At 48.1% G+C, this 17,541-nt stretch overlaps 2 protein-coding genes across 12 annotated transcripts in view; one reads left to right on the top strand and one right to left on the bottom strand.

Annotated features, from left to right (window-relative positions):
* The window catches only part of MMS19 (MMS19 homolog, cytosolic iron-sulfur assembly component), a 34,828-nt gene extending 27,627 nt beyond the window's left edge, over positions 1 to 7,201 (top strand). For 4 of the 7 annotated variants that reach the window (XM_025466790.3, XM_025466786.3, XM_025466788.3 and 1 more), the window contains 16 exons: positions 281 to 362; positions 665 to 765; positions 870 to 1,016; positions 1,936 to 2,091; positions 2,939 to 3,038; positions 3,595 to 3,697; positions 3,840 to 3,908; positions 4,116 to 4,242; positions 4,708 to 4,808; positions 4,958 to 5,014; positions 5,157 to 5,343; positions 5,848 to 5,930; positions 6,053 to 6,217; positions 6,296 to 6,355; positions 6,652 to 6,752; positions 6,832 to 7,201. In XM_025466790.3, the coding sequence (XP_025322575.1) occupies positions 281 to 362; positions 665 to 765; positions 870 to 1,016; positions 1,936 to 2,091; positions 2,939 to 3,038; positions 3,595 to 3,697; positions 3,840 to 3,908; positions 4,116 to 4,242; positions 4,708 to 4,808; positions 4,958 to 5,014; positions 5,157 to 5,343; positions 5,848 to 5,930; positions 6,053 to 6,217; positions 6,296 to 6,355; positions 6,652 to 6,752; positions 6,832 to 6,859 (1,667 nt within the window). In that variant the 3' untranslated portion in view covers positions 6,860 to 7,201. The remainder of the gene's footprint in view (positions 1 to 280; positions 363 to 664; positions 766 to 869; positions 1,017 to 1,935; positions 2,092 to 2,938; positions 3,039 to 3,594; positions 3,698 to 3,839; positions 3,909 to 4,115; positions 4,243 to 4,707; positions 4,809 to 4,957; positions 5,015 to 5,156; positions 5,344 to 5,847; positions 5,931 to 6,052; positions 6,218 to 6,295; positions 6,356 to 6,651; positions 6,753 to 6,831) is intronic. The other 3 variants (XM_049103497.1, XM_025466787.3, XM_025466789.2) reach the window with 2 other exon arrangements.
* Positions 7,202 to 7,406: 205 nt separating this feature from the next.
* Positions 7,407 to 17,494, bottom strand: ZDHHC16 (zinc finger DHHC-type palmitoyltransferase 16). 5 transcript variants are annotated; one of them, XM_035707686.2, is made up of 12 exons: positions 17,276 to 17,494; positions 12,999 to 13,246; positions 12,624 to 12,818; positions 12,389 to 12,477; positions 11,970 to 11,998; positions 11,275 to 11,408; positions 11,096 to 11,143; positions 10,148 to 10,233; positions 9,357 to 9,480; positions 9,086 to 9,156; positions 8,091 to 8,158; positions 7,858 to 7,995 (listed from the first exon to the last, which is right to left on the bottom strand). In XM_035707686.2, exons 2-11 carry the CDS (start codon positions 13,239 to 13,241, stop codon positions 8,098 to 8,100), a joined length of 1,080 nt encoding a protein of 359 aa, XP_035563579.1. In that variant the 5' UTR covers positions 13,242 to 13,246; positions 17,276 to 17,494; the 3' UTR covers positions 7,858 to 7,995; positions 8,091 to 8,097. The 5 variants fall into 5 exon arrangements, with proteins under 5 accessions (XP_025322577.1, XP_025322578.1, XP_025322579.1 ...); XM_025466792.3 differs by lacking the exon at positions 8,091 to 8,158 and having other exon boundaries at positions 7,407 to 7,995; positions 17,276 to 17,492; XM_025466793.3 differs by lacking the exons at positions 8,091 to 8,158; positions 11,096 to 11,143 and having other exon boundaries at positions 7,407 to 7,995; positions 17,276 to 17,492.
* Between the last annotated feature and the right edge of the window lie 47 nt (positions 17,495 to 17,541).

Below are 17,541 nucleotides of genomic sequence, written 5' to 3'. Positions count from 1 at the left end.
TGATTTGGGATTTCTTTTTTTAAGATTTCATTTATTTGAGAAAGAGATATGCCCAGAGGGGGTGGGGCAAAGGGACAAGCAGACTCCCGCCTGAGTGTGGAGCCCAACAACATGGGGTGGGGCTGGATCCCAGGACCCCAAGATCATGACCTGAAGTCAGCAGCTTAATTGACTGAGCCACCCAGGCACCCTGCAATTTGGGATTTCTAATACGACTTTTGGAAGAGCTATGGTGGCTACAGAGGAAAAAAGATGAGGTTTGTATTTTCTTGTAACACAGATCTCTTGTCTTCTGGGGACTTGGAGCTGGCAGTGGGTCACTTGTACAGGCTGAGCTTCATGGAGGAGGACTCCCAGAGTTGGTAAGAATCAAAAGCAGTGAGAGAGAACAAGCTGTTCCAGGGCTCTGTGCTTCCAACCCTTGACTGTCCCTAGGGGAGGTGGGCACTGTTTGGCTCTGGCTACTAACTAATTGGAGATGTCAGACTTCTCTCTTGTAAGGGCATTAAGAAGCTCTGTCCAACTTAGTGGTGTAGGTACTTGAGTCCTGCTCTTCAGCAAGGCAGGCTTGGGAGCCCACACCCCTGAATTTGCCTAATGGCAGGCCTATGCAAGAGAACTATGGGCCAAAGCTCAGCTGCTGCTTATCTGCCCTGTGCCCCAGCAGGGTGGCAGCACTGGAAGCATCAGGAGCCCTGTCCACTCTCTACCCTGTAGCCTTCAGCCGCCACCTGGTGCCCAAGCTTGCTGAGGAGCTGTGCAGAGGTATGTGTCTCTGATCTTCTGTGGCTTACCCCTTCCCAGGGACACTTGGGGGCCTTTATGTGTGCCATCACACAATGAAATCATGTTTCCTGGTTTCCTTTCAGGGGAGTTAGATTTGGCTAGAGATGAGCCCACAAAATGCTCCCGGCATCTACGCTGTTTGCAAGCCTTGTCAGCTGTATCAACACATCCCAGTATTGTCAAGGAGACCCTGCCTCTGCTGCTGCAGCATCTCTGCCAGATGAACAAAGGTTATTACTAGGAATAATCATCAAGGAGCTGGGCCAAATGGGGAATCATAGGCAGGTTTGGAGTTGAGGCCTCTTTGGCAGTGGTTCCATTGGTGGCTATACATAAGAGTCACATGGGAACCTTTAAAAAATGTCAATATCTGGGCCTCACTCAGTTCAACTAAGTCAGTCCTTGAGGAGGGATGGGGTTTGAACAATAGGAATTGTTGAGTACCCAGGTGATTTCAGTGTGAAGTCAGAATTGAAAAGCACCGCTGTAGGGCCATGCTACTCAAAACATGTTCCATCAACCAGCAACGTGGGCACTGTCTAGGAACTTGTTAGAAGTGCAGAATCTCAGGCCCTATTGATCAGAACTTGAATAAGATCTCCACCTAACTCATACACATGTCTGCTCCAAGGCATAAGTGACAGCAGCTATTGCTACTGTGAACCTATGCACGCTTATCATGGGCCCTAATTTCCTAAGCTGGCTTTGCACTGCCCAGAGCCCTTTGTGGTAGATCCAATGGGTGTTCTAGCAGCTGTTACATAGTAGAAAGAGCACTGAACTTGGAGTATGGCCAGGGTTTGACTCCTGACTTTGCACTTACTGTGACCGTGGAAAACCATTGGTAGTTTTATTTAGCCTCCACATCCTCTATGAAATGGGGGAAATGATACTTCTCTGGTGCTTATGAAAACTAAAGGAGAAAATATATGAGTGCTTGTATTGCAGAGTTGCCACAGAGTCGGAAATTTTGCTCCAAAATCTGAGTAGGTGAAAAAGAATCACCAAGAGAATAAAATTTGGCTCTTTATAAGACACTCATGGACTCTTTAGTCACTTATCTTTGATTATTCTTCCCATATTCTGTATCTGAAATATCTGGAAATGCTTTTAAGAAAACTTTGCTGAGAATACTTTCTCACCACACAGGGAATATGGTTGCAGGAACCAGTGAAGTTATTGCCGTCTGTCAAAGCCTCCAGCAGGTGGCAGAAAAATGCCAGCAGGACCCTGAGAGCTGCTGGTATTTCCATCAGACAGCTGTACCTTGCCTGTTTGCCTTAGCTGTGCAGGCTTCCATGCCAGGTGAGTTTCTGCACCCCACACCTTCTCTAGCTATCCCACCTCTGGACCTCAGCCTTCCACTAATATTGAACAGCACTGTCACCCTGAGGCTATCTCTGGTATTCTATTTTATACCAGTTGAGGCTTCTTTTGAATCCTTTGTCCCCAGAGTGAGATTTTGCACTTTAAGCACAGGGTGCCAACCTGACCAGTGACAGGAATCAAAATCTACTTGTGTTAGCAACAGTCAGAAGGATGCACACCTTTTTTTCTGTATAATTGCTATGTAATTAGCCTAGTTTTAGAATTAGGCTCTGGAGTTAAGCTGACCTGGTTGGGTTTCATGTTCAACTCCACCGCTTGTTAACATAATTGAAGATATTTAGCCTTTTTATGCCTCTGTTCCCTCAATTATAAGAGGAAGACAAAGAGTGAGATCTACATCACAGGGCAGTTAGTAAGAAATAAAAATGTGTGGTGCCTGGGAACATAGTACATAATATATACATATGGTCGCTCCATGTATGTAGCTGCTGTGATAAAAGGACCCATGACAATACATCCATATTATTTTCAAGTTTTGGAAAAAACTATTGCTGAAATCAAGAAGTTAATAACAGCTAGCTTTATTTTCCATGCTGCCCAGTCTAAGGACTGCACAAAGTTCTCAAGAGCTCTTTGTGGTCCATGTTAAGCACTCCTGCTTCTGATGCTGTCCTGGTGCTCAAGGCTACAGCACTACTAGAGGACAGGTTAAAAACTGCCATTTTAACTGGAATCCTGATGATGACAGGACCTAATCATCTGAACTATAGCCATGGCCTGGTGATTCTGTGTGTGTGTGTGTGTGTATGTTTTGATTTTTCAGAGAAAGAACACTCAGTTCTGAAAAAAGTACTGTTGGAAGATGAGGTCTTGGCTGCCATGGTATCTGTCATTGGCACTGCCACTACCCATTTGAGCCCTGAGTGAGTATAATCATTGTTGTGGCTTGATCCTAGGCAGGAGGATAGAATCTTGGGAAGAAACAGCAGGTTTCTGAGCTGTCTTCTGAGCTGTCCTTTTACCCAGAATCAAATGTGGAGGGAGTTGTTTTGCTGGCAAAGTAAGAGGAAAGGGCTATTTTAGCAACATGGACTGTGGGGGTGGGAGAGCTATGGGGGAATAATGTGCAGAAGAACCACCTGTGGAGCATTTTGGGGTTTTTTTGTTTTTTGTTTTGTTTTGTTTTGTTTTGTTTTGTTTTGTTTTGTTTTGTTTTGTTTTTTTTCTGTGGAGCATTTTGAAGCATACGTTTGAGTTCTCTGACTGGATTGTAAACTCCAGAACAGATTTAATTTGGTTCACTGCTAAATCACTAGGGCCTAAAATGGGATGGTTCTTGGCACATAATATATGTTGAATTAATACCTGCCGACTGTGTGAATGATCGTGTTCTGGCCCATTGACTCAGTGACTCTAATGTGAACCCAGGGTATTTCAGAACCCTGGCTCCTTGGTGATATGTAGTCCTCTACCCCCCAGTTTAGCTGCCCAGAGTGTCGCCTGCATTGTACCCCTTTTCTTGGATGGCAACATCTCCTTTCTGCCTGAAAACAGCTTCCCTTGCAGATTCCAGCCATTCCAGGTAAGGGTCTGATGGACTAGAAGGGAGAGAATCTTGGAACTTCTTTCCTTCAAGTTTTGAGGGCTAATCTGTAATGGGTTTGGGGTGCAGACAAGCCTATTTCTGGCAGGACAGGCTTACTAGAGCTCTTCTTCCTTTATAGGATGGCTCCTCAGGACAGAGGCGGCTTGTTGCACTGCTTATGGCCTTTGTCTGCTCCTTACCTCGAAATGTGCGTACATTTGGGAAGTACCCTGGTTTAACCCTGACAAGGGGAGGCAGATCCCAAGTGACTTCTGGGCACTGCCATATGCTAAGCTGATCTTTTCACTGGAGAATTTAGTTCTCATCCATCCTAGCCCCTGCTGCCACTTTCTACTGGGTATCTCTTGGAGTGTGAGTGTTGTCTGCGTGCATTACATGGTCAGGTTTCATGTAGGTGGAAATTCCTCAGCTGAACCAACTCATGCGGGAGCTTGTAGAGCTGAGCTGCTGCCCCAGCTGCCCCTCCTCCTCTACCGCCGCTGCCAAGTGCTTTGCAGGACTCCTCAACAAGCTCCCTGCAGGTACTGAAATGAGACTGGGGGTTGGGAGCCTCCTGGAATCAATTACTGATGAAATCATGGAAGCTATTCTCTTTAAAAAAAGGAGCTGTTAATAATATAAAGAGCCTCCCAAGGGACAGCCCTTAGGACAAGAGTCAAGACCCAGAGTTGGGCAAAGCATTACAGGACATAAGAGGGTTCAAGCAGAGTGTTCTGTGTAGGTCTGTCATCATACTCCCCACAGGGAGCTATTAGAGATCATTTTTTACTAGAAATGGATCGCTCTTTCTGAATACTAGCACTCCTGTGTTAGGAGATACCAGGCTCTCATGCAAGTATCCTAGAGCTGAGTGGGCAAAGTCATAGCCAGAATGATACTATTCTTTTCTAAAGGCTTCTCAGGGAGCTCTGCATTTAAACAGCTTACATCTTCTGTTGTTAAAGGAGAAATGTGTAGCCTCTGCATCAAGTGTTTCTTATTTTTAGGGCAACAGCTAGATGAATTCCTGCAGCTGGCTGTGGACAAAGTAGAGGCTGGCCTTAGTCCTGGGCCCTTTCGCAGTCAGGCCTTCACACTGCTTCTCTGGGTAAGGAGCTAGAATGGATTCTGGTTAGACAAAGAGACAATTATGTCTAGTTAAATAAAATTTCTCCTTTTGACCTCGAACTATACGTGCGCTTCTTGGGACTCTGGGGTTTGAGTGTCATACCCTGATTGTTCTCTTTCTGATTATAGGTAACAAAGGCCCTTGTACTCAGATACCATCCTCTCAGCTCCTGCCTTACTGACCGGGTAAGTCCGTTTTGGAGACAGGAGAGCCAAAGATGTAACCAGGAAATTCCCCATATATTCTATTCCTCCCAGAAACAACTGTCATCCTCCTCTTGGGTATTTAAGATTCATTTTTCTCTTCTAATAAACCTCTTTTCTCCAGCTCATGGGCCTCCTGAGTGATCCAGAATTAGGCCCGGCAGCAGCTGATGGCTTCTCTCTGCTCATGTCTGACTGCACTGATGTGTTAACCCGGGCTGGCCATGCTGAAGTGCGGATCATGTTCCGCCAGCGGTTCTTCACAGATAATGTGCCTGCTTTGGTCCAGGGCTTCCATGCTGCTTCCCAAGGTGAGAAGGGTCTAAAAGAAAGGCCCCAAATATATAGACCTCTCCTTTGCTCAGGCCACATTCTCTAAAGTAATTTAGAACCTGAGTGCTTCTTTAGAGCTGTACCTGAAAGGCTAAACGTCCAGATTCTTATCCCATGTTTTTCCTTTGATGAGCCTGTCTTGCCTTTTCTGAGCTTGAGGATGGTTTTTTTTTTTTTTTTTTTTAAGGTTTTATTTATTTATTCCTGAGAGACAGAGAGAGAGAGAGGCAGAGTCCCAGGCAGAGGGAGAAGCAGGCTCCATGCAGGGAGCCCGATGTGGGACTTGATCCCGGGTCTTCAGGATCATGCCCTGCGCTGAAGGCAGGCACCAAACCGTTGAGCCACCCAGAAGGAATCCCCCCCCCCTTTTTTTAAATCTTTTTCTAGGCTGATGTCCCGCTGCTTCATAAGAGGTTGGAGTTGAATCCCCAAGCCATATGTCTGAGACCAGTTTCTCCCTAAGCTTTTCCATGTTTTTACAGATGTGAAGCCAAATTACCTGAAGGGCCTATCTCATGTACTTAATAGGCTGCCTAAGCCTGTGCTCTTGCCAGAGTTGCCCACGGTAAGCCCCTGCAATCAGAGCCTCAAACAGGGACTAAGCCACTGTCCCCAGCTGGAACATTGGGGGGGTGGAGCAGGCTCATCACATATGTGATCATGCCCACCTTCTCTGTGGCCCCTTAGCTGCTTTCCTTGCTGCTGGAGGCCCTATCCTGCTCTGACTGTGTAGTACAGCTCTCCACCCTCAGCTGCCTTCAGCCTCTTCTATTGGAAGCACCCCAGGTCATGAGTCTTCACGTTGACACCCTCGTCACCAAGTTTCTGAACCTCAGCTCTAGCCCTTCCATGGTGCGTTAAGCCCCCACGACTCTTTGGCCCTTACATCTCTCATGGGTCTCCCCTCACCCCCCTATGGCTGTGTTCCAGGCTGTCCGGATTGCTGCACTGCAGTGTATGCATGCTCTTACTCGTCTGCCCACCACTGTGGTGAGTACCTGGGATGGTCCTCTCTGGCTTAGACCCTTAGTAGAAGAGCCAGAGAAGTACATTTTTGCCTTAGTCAGGTGAGACTTGCCACCCTGCTGTGTGATTTAGGTAGGAAATGGGAGGTACACCCAGGCAAGGATTTGCCTGACTGCCCTGTAAGAGAATGGCCACCCTGCCACATAGCATCCTCTGGAATCACTAAAGGAGAATAGGAGGAATGTTAGTTTTAAAGTCATAGAAGCAGCCCTTTTCAGTTGGTGTGGTTGAGCAAGGCTGTGGCTCTTCTAACTCCACAGCTGCTGCCGTACAAACCACAGGTGATCCGAGCTTTAGCCAAACCCCTGGATGACAAGAAGAGACTGGTGCGCAAGGAGGCAGTGTCAGCCAGGGGAGAGTGGTGAGTTTCTAGGTCGTGGGTAAGATGGGATTGAAATGAGCTTCATTGCTGATGCTGCCAACATTCTTTTCACCTGCAGGTTTCTGCTGGGGAGCCCTGGCAGCTGAGCCCAGTCCTGGCCTAGGCTCTTTGGACAGACAATCTAACCTGGAATTACTAACTATCAAGCCATCTTGCCCGAGTTAGGGAGACTACTCGCCTCTGATTGCCTCTCTCTGGGCCACTGTTGCATGGCCGTAAACATAGGAATCCTGACTTCTAATGACTTTGTGAAATAACGAGTGTGAGACTACTTGTGTTTGAAGAAACATCTTGGTCTTGGGGCTCTTCCATTTATTTGTTAGAAAAAAGGAGATACGCTGCTGAGGGGTGAATGCAGATGAATGTGGACCAGGATAGGATGATGGATGTGTGTGTACCTACTGAAGAATAAAAATTTCTTTTGGTAATGGGGCTGTCACATATTTCCCCGTCCCCACTTACACCTCTGTGGCACATAACTAGAACACTACTAATGACAAGGACTTGCCAAGAATTCTTTGGGGCATCCACCCCTATAAGAACACAGGAAGCATGACCAGAATATGTACTCAGTAGGCCTTGACCCTGATTTCTCTCTTCCCCACCCTCTAGTAAAGGCAAAGAGAAGCTACGTATGTTTAAAAATCAAATACCTTTATTCTTCACCTTCAGCAGCATATGAGAAGTGGCAGTGACCTCAGCAGTAGGCCTGGTGTCTTGCCCTGTTGAGAAGCCAGAATCTCCGCTCTACTGTTCAGGTGTTTTCTCAAATAGCAAGTGGAAGAGGTGGTGGCCAACCCCAGTGCTGGAACCTGGAGGAGGTCGGGGTCAGCACCTGGCAAGGTTGCTAGCTGCCTAATCTCCAGTCTGGGGCTGGAACTTCAGTTTGCCTGAGCTGAGTAAAGAGACATCAGTCCTAGAATTTTTCCACATCATGCCTTGTTTATGCAGTGGCCAAGAGACTGGTCCTTGAGTTGTCCCTGCATGATACTCTAAGGCAGGCCCACTGATTCTTTTTGCCCAAGGATTCCAAGAAGCTATCCTTGGAGGCCGTTGAGACCATGCAGGAAGCAGAGTGGTGCTCAAGTTGTGGCTGACACATCCAGCTCACACCGCCATCACAGAGGCTGAGTGAGCAGTCACCCAGGGAGGGGGGTCCCAGCTCATTCCATTCCCATGGGGCAGGTGACTGGAAGGTAACAGCACCCGAGTCAGCCAGTGCCTACAAGAGAAGATAGAATGTCTCTGAGTTCCAAGAGTTCCTGGTCTTTCTTCCTGATCCTGTCCCCAGCAAGGATTCAAGGTACCTGAAGCTACCTTGGCATTAATCCCAAAGGTAACAAAAGTTCTGATCTGTCCAGTTTGTCCTCTGGTGCCTTGAGGGCCTTTAGAGGGTTCAAGCGAAACTTCTAAGGGACCACTGCAAGCACTGACAGGCAGGAATGTAATGAGGATGGGAAGGGGAAGAGGATGGGTACTTTCTGGTCACCTAGTCAGTAGCGCCTTGGGAGTTACACTCATTTTTTTTTTTTTTTTTAATTAACTTAAATACTATTTGTGAACATATAGTGTAACACCCAGGATTCATCCCATCAAGTGCCCTCTTTAGGGTCCATCACCCAGTCACCCCATCCCCCCACCTCCTCCCCTCTGTAACCCTTTGTTTCCTAGAGTTAGGAGTCTCTCATGGTTTGTCTTCCTCTTTAATTTTTCCCCAGTTTCCCTCCTTTCCCTTATAGTCCCTTTCACTATTTCTTATATTCCACATATACATGAAACCACATGATGATTGTCCTTGGAAGCTGCGATTTGAAAAGTGATTTACCTTGGTCTCTTGGGCTCAGAGAGCTAACCTTTTTTTTTTTTTTTTTTTTTGTCTTAGGACTTATGTTACAAATAGATTAATGCAATCCCACATATTGTTGGCTTGAACTCCAGACACTGCCATAAAAATGGGAGGAAGCTAGTGGTCACTGTATCCTACCTAGAGGTCCCTTCTTAACAGCTTTCTCAGGAGTCTGTTTTGGTTCCCTGTATAAGCCTCAAGGGTTTTGGCCTTAAGCTACTTTGGCTCAAATGAGCAATGATTTCTACTCCCAGAGTCTAGATTTGCAATGGCTATGGTAGCCACTAGTCACACGTGCCTGTTCCAATTAGTGAAAATTAAAAGTTCAATTTATGGATGTATCAGCCATACTTCAAGTGTTCAGCAACCATATGTGGCTAGTGACTAATGGCTTGTACAGCACAGGTATAGAAAGTTTATCTTAAGAGTTCTATTGGATGGGACTGATCTAGATGTTTTACTTTACCTTCGTGTGTCCACACCCAGGAATACCTTCCAGTTGTCCAAGCAGCCGTAGTTGTAATGATTCCTAAAAACCTAGAGCCAAGAAAAACACAGACCCCTTTTTTACTTAACTGCCTCCTAATTTTAGAGCCCAAATTGGCTAAGCTAAAGTTCAGCTAGGCAAGTTCCAACCTTTTATGACACCTGCCCTATTGGCCCTCCCTGCCCATGGCTTCTGTTTTCGGGACAGCAGGTTTAATTACCCTCCACCCCAAGCCCACAGTCCTACTCACTCTGCCCTTGGCCTGCAGCCGACGTCTCTCCTTCTTGTTGATGTGCCTTTCGATACTAGTTTCACCTCGACTGATGAGAACAGCGTGCCAAATAGTTAGGGCACCCAAGGCAAGTGCTACAGAACTAAGAAAAGAGGGGCCAAGATTGATGGGGAGTTTAGAGGAGGGAGTTGCTATAAGTAGGTCTGAATCTGAAACTGAGCTGAGCAGTAAAGACCCACCAGAGACCTCTCTGCCTAAGTCTTATCTCCCAGCCTACATCCTAGGTTGTTGCTTCACTACATCCATAAAAAGCATTAATGAAGAAGCATTAACCTGAGCGAAAAATAAATTATGTAGAAAGAAGGGTGAGGAAACAAGTCTGTGTTACTAATAAAAATGTCCCATAGTTCCTAAAAGAACCAGTCTTGGGAAACAGCAACAGGTAGTAAAAGCACCAGGTTTAAAACAGGGAGCACACAATTCCAATTGCAGCTCTCCCATTCCCAGCTATGATCACCCAGCAGCTCACTTCACCCTCTCCTCCTCAGTTCTCCACATCTGGAAAAATGCACGGCTCCACTCTGAGGTAGGAGTTTAGCTTACCTGGGCACATAACATCCAGTGCTAGCATCCTTAGTGTTTCCTGCCCCAAAATGCTGAAGACAATGAAGCACGGACTCTCTGCCAAGCTAAGTCACGCTAAGAACAGTGGCAAAGGACAGGGATGGGTCCTGCCTACCCACAGGCACTGGAAAAGGTGGTCCTGAAGCTGCCCCCCACTTAAACTGCCAAAAATGATCGTTCAATACCTGCACAGGAACCAGAGGTAGACAAGACTCTTGTGAGTCACTCTTTCTCGGAAGGAGAAGCTGGGTGGTGGAGTCTGATGATATGTCTAGAAAAAGAGAACAGCAAGGTGGTTCATTTGTTTTGTTGGATCTCCATCACAACCCCAGCACCTGCAGGCAGGGAAGTGACCAAAGCCCAGGATGAGAAATAGGGAGTTAAGCCACAGAGGAGTTAGGGCAGCAGCCAGATGGGTGGGCCAAGCCCAGCGGCATCATCATGTGAACACACACTGGGCAGAGCAGGTCTGGACAGGATGGCAAAGCATGGGAGGAGCGGACCCTGGGCCTTCAGATTTGACGACACAAATGGGGCTCCAGGGGAAGCCACTACACTTCCCAATGAGATCTCCCTCACCATGTGGCTGCAATCCTCAAGAGAGGAGACCAGGTCCACACAATGCAAGCACAAGCAGGAAGAACTGAGCTCCACTAAGGGCTGAAAGGGCAGCAGAGCTAAGTGGTATAGTTGTGGCCCAAGACCTGTCAGAATAAGGGTCCTAAAAGGCTCGGGAGAAGGGATGATCCTGACAATGGATGCAGAAAGACCAGGAACAAAGGGTGATCAGACTGGCCCAGCCTGATCTCTGTCCCCTGGAACCCCGTTACATGGACTAACACAGACTCTTTGCTGCTCAGGCCATCACCAAGGCAGAGTCTTCCTCACTCAGCCCAAAGAAGGTGATAATGGGATAGAGAGCCCAAAACTGTCAACAAACCAGGGACTTGAATCTACCCCCAGGCCACTTAGTCCACTCATGGCAGACAGCCTCCCAGAACACCCCTGATCCAGTATGGAAAGGCCCCTTAGCCAGCCTCTACTACTCCATTAGCAGGTGGGCCCCCGCTGCCTCAGCAACTCTATACCCCCTGGCCTGAGCAGCAGGAGGCAGTGGGGTGGGGTCAGCCCACCTGGTTGGCAACCGCCTGTAGTTTGTTCTTGTCGAGCTGTTTCATTTTCTACGGGGATGGAAAACAGTACTGGTTATACTCTCAGGCCTCTAGGATGGGGATGCTACCAGCCCCACTCCTTCGGGACAGATTCCATGCCCCAAAATTCTGAGCTGCCCTACTCCTAACTATGGGCTCACCTCGATGGCAGCATAAGCTTCCCGGAAAAGGTCCCAACTTCCATAGCTGCAGTAGACACACCCCAGAGTCATGAAAAAGCAGAAAGAGAAGAAGTACCGATGGTTATAGTGGCCCACACAGTTGTTTAGCCAGGCTGGTTGGGGAAGGATTAAGGACAAGATCAAACACAGCTTCAGGTCTCTCTGGTTCATCCCTGCTTCATAATGGCATCCAAGTACAGGGCTTCCAGTCACCAAGAACTATTTCCCAAAGGCAAGAAAACATGGGACTGTTTCCAGAGGTTAAAGCTTTTAAAGAGCCTTCAAAAGTCCCACTGGGAAATCATGAAAACAAATCCCTCAGCAAAACGAAATCTACCAATACTTCAACCTAGCCATTTGTATGGGAAAGCAGAGAATAGCCAGTGAACAACATGAAGTCCAAACATCTCTTTCCATCCCACAAATGTTAGCATGACAGTCTACAAAAGAAAGAATTGTTAGAATAGATGCCCTGCTCCAAGAAAATCTGTCCCATAGAGCTTGTAAGCCTCCTGCTTCCCCCTGGAGATGGCCAATCTCCACCATTCCTCTTCTACTAACTTCTCATGAACCTTCGTTGGGATGAGGGATGATGCCTTGGTTGTGGCCCTTAACCTGGCACAGGGCTCTGGAGCTAAAGGAGGAGGCCACAGGCAGAAAAGATAAAAGGATACGGCAGTGATGATCCATCTTCAGCACACACCTGTGAGGGAGGGACACAGGCTCTGTTACGGTGGTCAAGGTTCTTGAGATGTCAGTGCCAATCCTTTCCTACAAGGCCCAGCATCCTGCTGAGGTGGAAAGGGCACAGACTTTGAAGACCGCCAGGCCTTGCTTCAAGCCCTGCTTCATTGGCTACATGATCTTGGACAAGGTTAACTCATCTCTCTGAAGCTCAGTGTCCATAAATGGTGACAATGGCTAACCCAGGACCATCCTAGGACCAGGTGTCACGACGTGAGGGCACACTGCCTGGTATATGACGCGCGCTTCATAAACGTCTTCTCAAACTTTAGGTCTAAATTTTGCCCAATTTTAGGCTTCAGCAAACAGGCCACAGCTGGGGTTCACAGCGGGCAAAGCCAAGACCCACCTATTGCAGATGCTGCAGTGGTGTGTTCGGGCCGGCTTGGGGTAAATGCACTTCTTACAGATGGAGACTGTTGCAATATCATTCCTGCCCTGTGCAAAGCGAGAAAAGCTTCATGACACTGTGGCAGCACAATTCAGTACCTCAAAAGATACTGAGGCACTCTCCCTCCCCACTCCTGGACCTGGCTCCCACAGCCCGCAGTTCTATCCTTCCAAATGCCCCTGTGGGGACCCACCTGGGGTGGGTATCCAGGTGGAGTGGTGATGGCCTGGTAGTAATGGAAGACGATAAGGATCAGATTCCAGTGGCTGTAGAAGAAGTGCCAGCAGAGCCGTGGCACTGAGTATGTTCGGAGGATGAGAGGCAGGACACACAGGTAAGCGATGGCCACGATGGAGCTGGTCAGCACAATCACCAACACCACGAACACCTGTCAACACCAGTGAGGTCAGGGAGACACAGTGAGAGTTTGCCAATACCAAGAGTACACTCAGGAATTTCCCTGGGGTAGGGGGCTGGTGTGGGTCCCAAACCCAGTGTGGGTCCATCAGATACATGTCCTTCTGCTACCCCAAAACATCCCTTTTCCTGCTCCCTGGGCATCACTCACCACCCCACACCAGCGGATCACGTTGTCCACCAGCCAGTAGATAGGCTCAAAGGCAGCATCAACAGCGGTGTCACTGCCCCCAAAGGAGTTGTAGAGCAGGGAGCGCAGGCAGACCTTGCCATAGCGCCAGCGCTGTACCAGGCCCCGGAGCAGAGGTGGGCAGCGGCGCCTGTAGCCCAGGAGCAGAAGCAGGCGCAGGCAGAGGCGGGCAGGGCCCAGCAGCAGGCTCCGCTGGCCCCGCATGGCTCCTAGAAGAGCACATCATTGTGAGGAGCCAGCCTGGTTCCATCCCTCCCTATCCCACCAGGGAGGAGAAGGCAAAGGCCTAAGAATAAGGCCCAATTGAGCCAGTCACCAGCTGTGAGAAGGAGGAAGGTCACTTCACTTCTCTGCAGAATGGATGGTGCCAGTGTCCCAACCAGATTACACGGGTAGGGTCTGGAGGTTCTGAGCCTGCAGAAATACTACGTACATTGCACCACTTGGGTGCACAGCAAATCCAAGATGATGCACACCTAGAGTAAAGGGCTGAGGGAGAGGAAGGCAGCTCCAAGCCAAAGCAGGGTCTTTAGAGTTGTCTGTGTAGACCACTGGGTGGAGCACAGCTGACATGCACAAACCTGCCACCACGTCTCTGTAGGCATGGCCACCATAGCAGAGGATTCCGAGGGTATCCTGCTCTAGCCCAATGACCTACCTCCTAACAATTCTTCACCAAGGAACAGCCAGTGGGGGAGTGAATGCACAGCATGTGGATCCTACATCTAGATCTGCCCTGGTGCTGAATCTTGGCAAAAGATACTCATCTTTCCTTTTTTTTTTAAAGAGTTTATTTACTTATTCATGAGAGAGGCAGAGAGGCAGAGACCAGACAGAGGGAAAAGCAGGCTCCTTGCAGGGAGCCCGATGTGGGACTCGATCCCTGGGCCAGGATCACGCCCTGGGCTGAAGACAGATGCTCAACTCCTGAGCCACCCCAGGCATCCCAATATTCATCTTTCCTACTTCCTCTTGGCTGATGTTATAGGCCCCCAGACTCAACCTGTAGCATGAGAGTCCCTGTCTCCTGTTAGGACACCTCAGCTACCCTGCATGACATAAGATGCTTTGTCTCCAATTCCAGTCCCAGCCTGACCCCAAGGATACAAAAGCCAAGACAACTTTAGGTATTCATGGCCGAATAACACCACAGGTAAGAGAGACTGGCCATAGGAGGGAGGCCTTCATACTATTGTTCATGAAGACCACAGAGCCTATCCTCTCAGTGATGAATCTCCCCTACCTAGCTCTAGCTGGACACCCATGAGTCTTCTCTGCAGCTGCTGCTCTTGGCCCCAAGCTTCCCAGCTCTACAAGTACTTTCATCTCTATGTGATTTCTACCTCATACAATAGCCATGGGAGATCAGCTGCCTGTGCAACATCTAGAACAGAAGTCATAGACCCCTTCGATGTTAGTCTCATCAATTCTGCAGATTAAAGCTCTTATCAGAAAGAAATTCTCTAATTTCCCTCTAGGGCTACTATGTCCTCTGCAACTCCACTGACTTATTTAACAGGCAGCTCAAAACCCAACAGAAACTGGAGGAGGCTGCTCCACTGTAGTGATGGTTTCAGTTTAGTAACTGGAGCAAGGTACTCTCCTTGAGCACTGGCTTATCACTAGAGGTCTTTCCAAAAAAACCAACCAAACAAAAAAACACTTCATTACCTCCTTCCACAACTCCCCCCTCTTTTTTAAAGATTTTATTTACTTATTAATGAGAGAGAGGGAGAGACACAGGTGGAGGGAGAAGCAGGCTCCATGCAGGAAGCCCGATGTTGGACTGGATTCCAGGCGGGACTCCAGGATCACGCCCTGAGCCAAAGGCAGACACTTAACTGCTGAGCCACCCAGGCATCCCTCCACAAGTCCTTTAATGACCTAAGGCAAAAAGGAATCCAGCAGACAAGGCCAGCAAAGAGAAGAAATAGTTCAGTAAGGACCTATTCTGCATCAGGATAAAAAAAAAAAAAAAAACTGGCCATTCCCATCACCTCCTAGGAGTTAAGAGACTTAAGAAGCAGTGTAGAAAGGAAAGGAAAGGTCAGCCTTCCTACTTCCTCTGAGTTGGAGTCCTGTTGCTTGGAACCATGATTTGGCTTGAAAGCATGAATTTTCAAAATAGTGTACAGCCATAGTCAAATGTAAGAGTGAGACAAACATACTACCCCACAATAAATCCAAGTGACTCACATTACCCACACTACTGTTCACTCCTTACTGTGGCTAATGCAGAGTTTCCTATTTGCTAGAATACTCTTTATACCAACAGCTTGCAAACAAGATGCATTCCCCACCCATTAATAAACACAAATTATATGCCATCTCTTCTGTCTACAAAAAAACAGAAATGTTCCTTTTTAGATTCTCCACCTTTCAGATTGTTGTCAACCACCTCTGGTATTCCTGAGCTCTATAGGAAATGCCTGCCTCAAGGACTAGACTTACTAACTCTCATCTACCCTATAAACTTGACTACTTAGGGTTCCATTCTGTCCTTACGTAGTTCTACGACCTTGGGCAAATCACCCAAAAGTGCTGGACCTCAATCTCCTTGTGTTCTCATTCAAAGACAGGGTAGGGTTAAATGTCCCTTTCAGCTGTAACCCTTTATCATATATACACTTGGCTAAGGTAGAAATTAAATGTTTACAAAATGCTTAGCACGATATCTGGTTCATAGAAGGGCTCAATAAATACTTTTTGAAAGAATGGAGGATGCAGAAGTGGTAAGGCTGGTCAGACATCTGTCTGTGCTGCAAATAATAGCAAGTGCACTCCTGCCAATGTGATAATGCTTATTTAGTATATGATGCTACCACTCTTTTGGTCAGTAAAAAGTAAATAAAAACCATTGTTAGAATCATAGCACTTAAGAACTAGAAAGGAGGGATCCCTGGGTGGCGCAGCGGTTTGGCGCCTGCCTTTGGCCCAGGGCGCGATCCTGGAGACCCAGGATCGAATCCCACATCGGGCCCCCGGTGCATGGAGCCTGCTTCTCCCTCTGCCTGTGTCTCTGCCTCTCTCTCTCTCTCTCTCTCTGTGACTATCATGAATAAATAAATAAAAATTAAAAAAAAAAAGAACTAGAAAGGATTTTTTATAACAAGTCCAACCAGAAATCATCCAAAACATAAACTGAAAGCTTGCTGATGCAGAGCTACACATTAGATTTGAGTAAAGAGTCTGAAGCCAACCCCCTCACAACTCAGTTAGTGGGGTTTAGGGGGCATGGGGATGCCAGGGAAGAGATATTGTGGTCCATAGGACCACACTTGAACATAGAGTCCCTGATTTCTCAGGAAATTGAGTTAAAACAGAACTCAAAAAAAAAAAAAAAATTGTGTGTATGTGTGTTGGGGTGGGGAATGGAGAATCAGGGCAAAGCAGAGCTTCACTATCACCCCAAGCGCAAGCCTTTAGCACTGATCCCTCAGTAGCAACCACAGGCCATAGTGACATATGCCACCAGATTAGATGGGATTGAAGGCCACAGCACTCCCCTCTTTCCAAGGCTCTAAGTCACCATCTGTTTTCCTAGGGGAAACGATTGGTGAGGGCTGGAGGGTTTGCACAGGAGGGGACATATGCCAAAGTCACCAGAGGGCAAGAGAAACTAAGATGAAAGTCGTAGCAAATCTCATATGGACAAAGATGCTGTTCTCGGGATGTCTGCCTATCTTAAGCAGTAGCTGTCACTCATCGGTAAGAGCAGCATTCTACTCACGTGCAGACTTCCCTTCCGGACTAACATGCTCGAAAAAGAAAAAGTTATGAATGGGCCCACACGACCTGAGCTCCGCTTGAGAGGATCCGACTGCAAGACCTGAAGCTGCAGTCACAAAAATCCGGAAAAGGCTTTATTTCTGAATGGGGTGGTGTGGTCAAAGTGCGATAGAAGAAGTAAAAAAAAAAAAAAAAAAAAAAAAAAACCTTGGGTTCCGGTTTGGGCTCTACCTTGAACTGTCTTTGAGCCACTGGACAAGTCAAATCCTGTCTCTGGATCTGAGTTTCCAAATCTCTACAATGGGCAAGTTGGGTTGGCTAACCTCCTTCCAGCTCCAAGCGTTACAGCTGCCCCGAGAGTGCACTCCCCCAGGCTTGTGCAGGGCACGGCCGTGCAGGGCGCGACAACGAGAGAACAGGAACCTGAGCTCACGAAAAGGCCCCAAACAGGCCCCGACCCTACAAAAAAGGGCAGGACTGGGGAGCAAAGGCCGCGGCTCCGCTCTTACCTGCCGCCTGCCGACTCCCCAGTCAGCCAAATGGAACCCCGCAGCCTCCGCCGCCGCTCACTGCCACCCCCGCCAGCTCTGCAACCCGGCCGGGCCGGTCTCAGTCCAACCAACCATCGCCGGCCACCCGAAGAACCAGCCTGCAGACTGGGACCCGCTGCCAGCCCATCCTGGACCACAGGCGCAAGCGCAGGCGTCCCGGAGCCCCGCCCCCGCCCTGGTCCCGGAGCAACCTGGGAAATAAAGTTTGACGGAGGAGGTGCTCC

Source organism: Canis lupus, chromosome 28, assembly GCF_003254725.2.
Source record: "Canis lupus dingo isolate Sandy chromosome 28, ASM325472v2, whole genome shotgun sequence".
Taxonomy (NCBI): domain Eukaryota; kingdom Metazoa; phylum Chordata; class Mammalia; order Carnivora; family Canidae; genus Canis; species Canis lupus.
The sequence above is the reverse complement of the archived record's forward strand: the minus strand, read 5'-3'. Positions and strand labels throughout refer to the sequence as shown.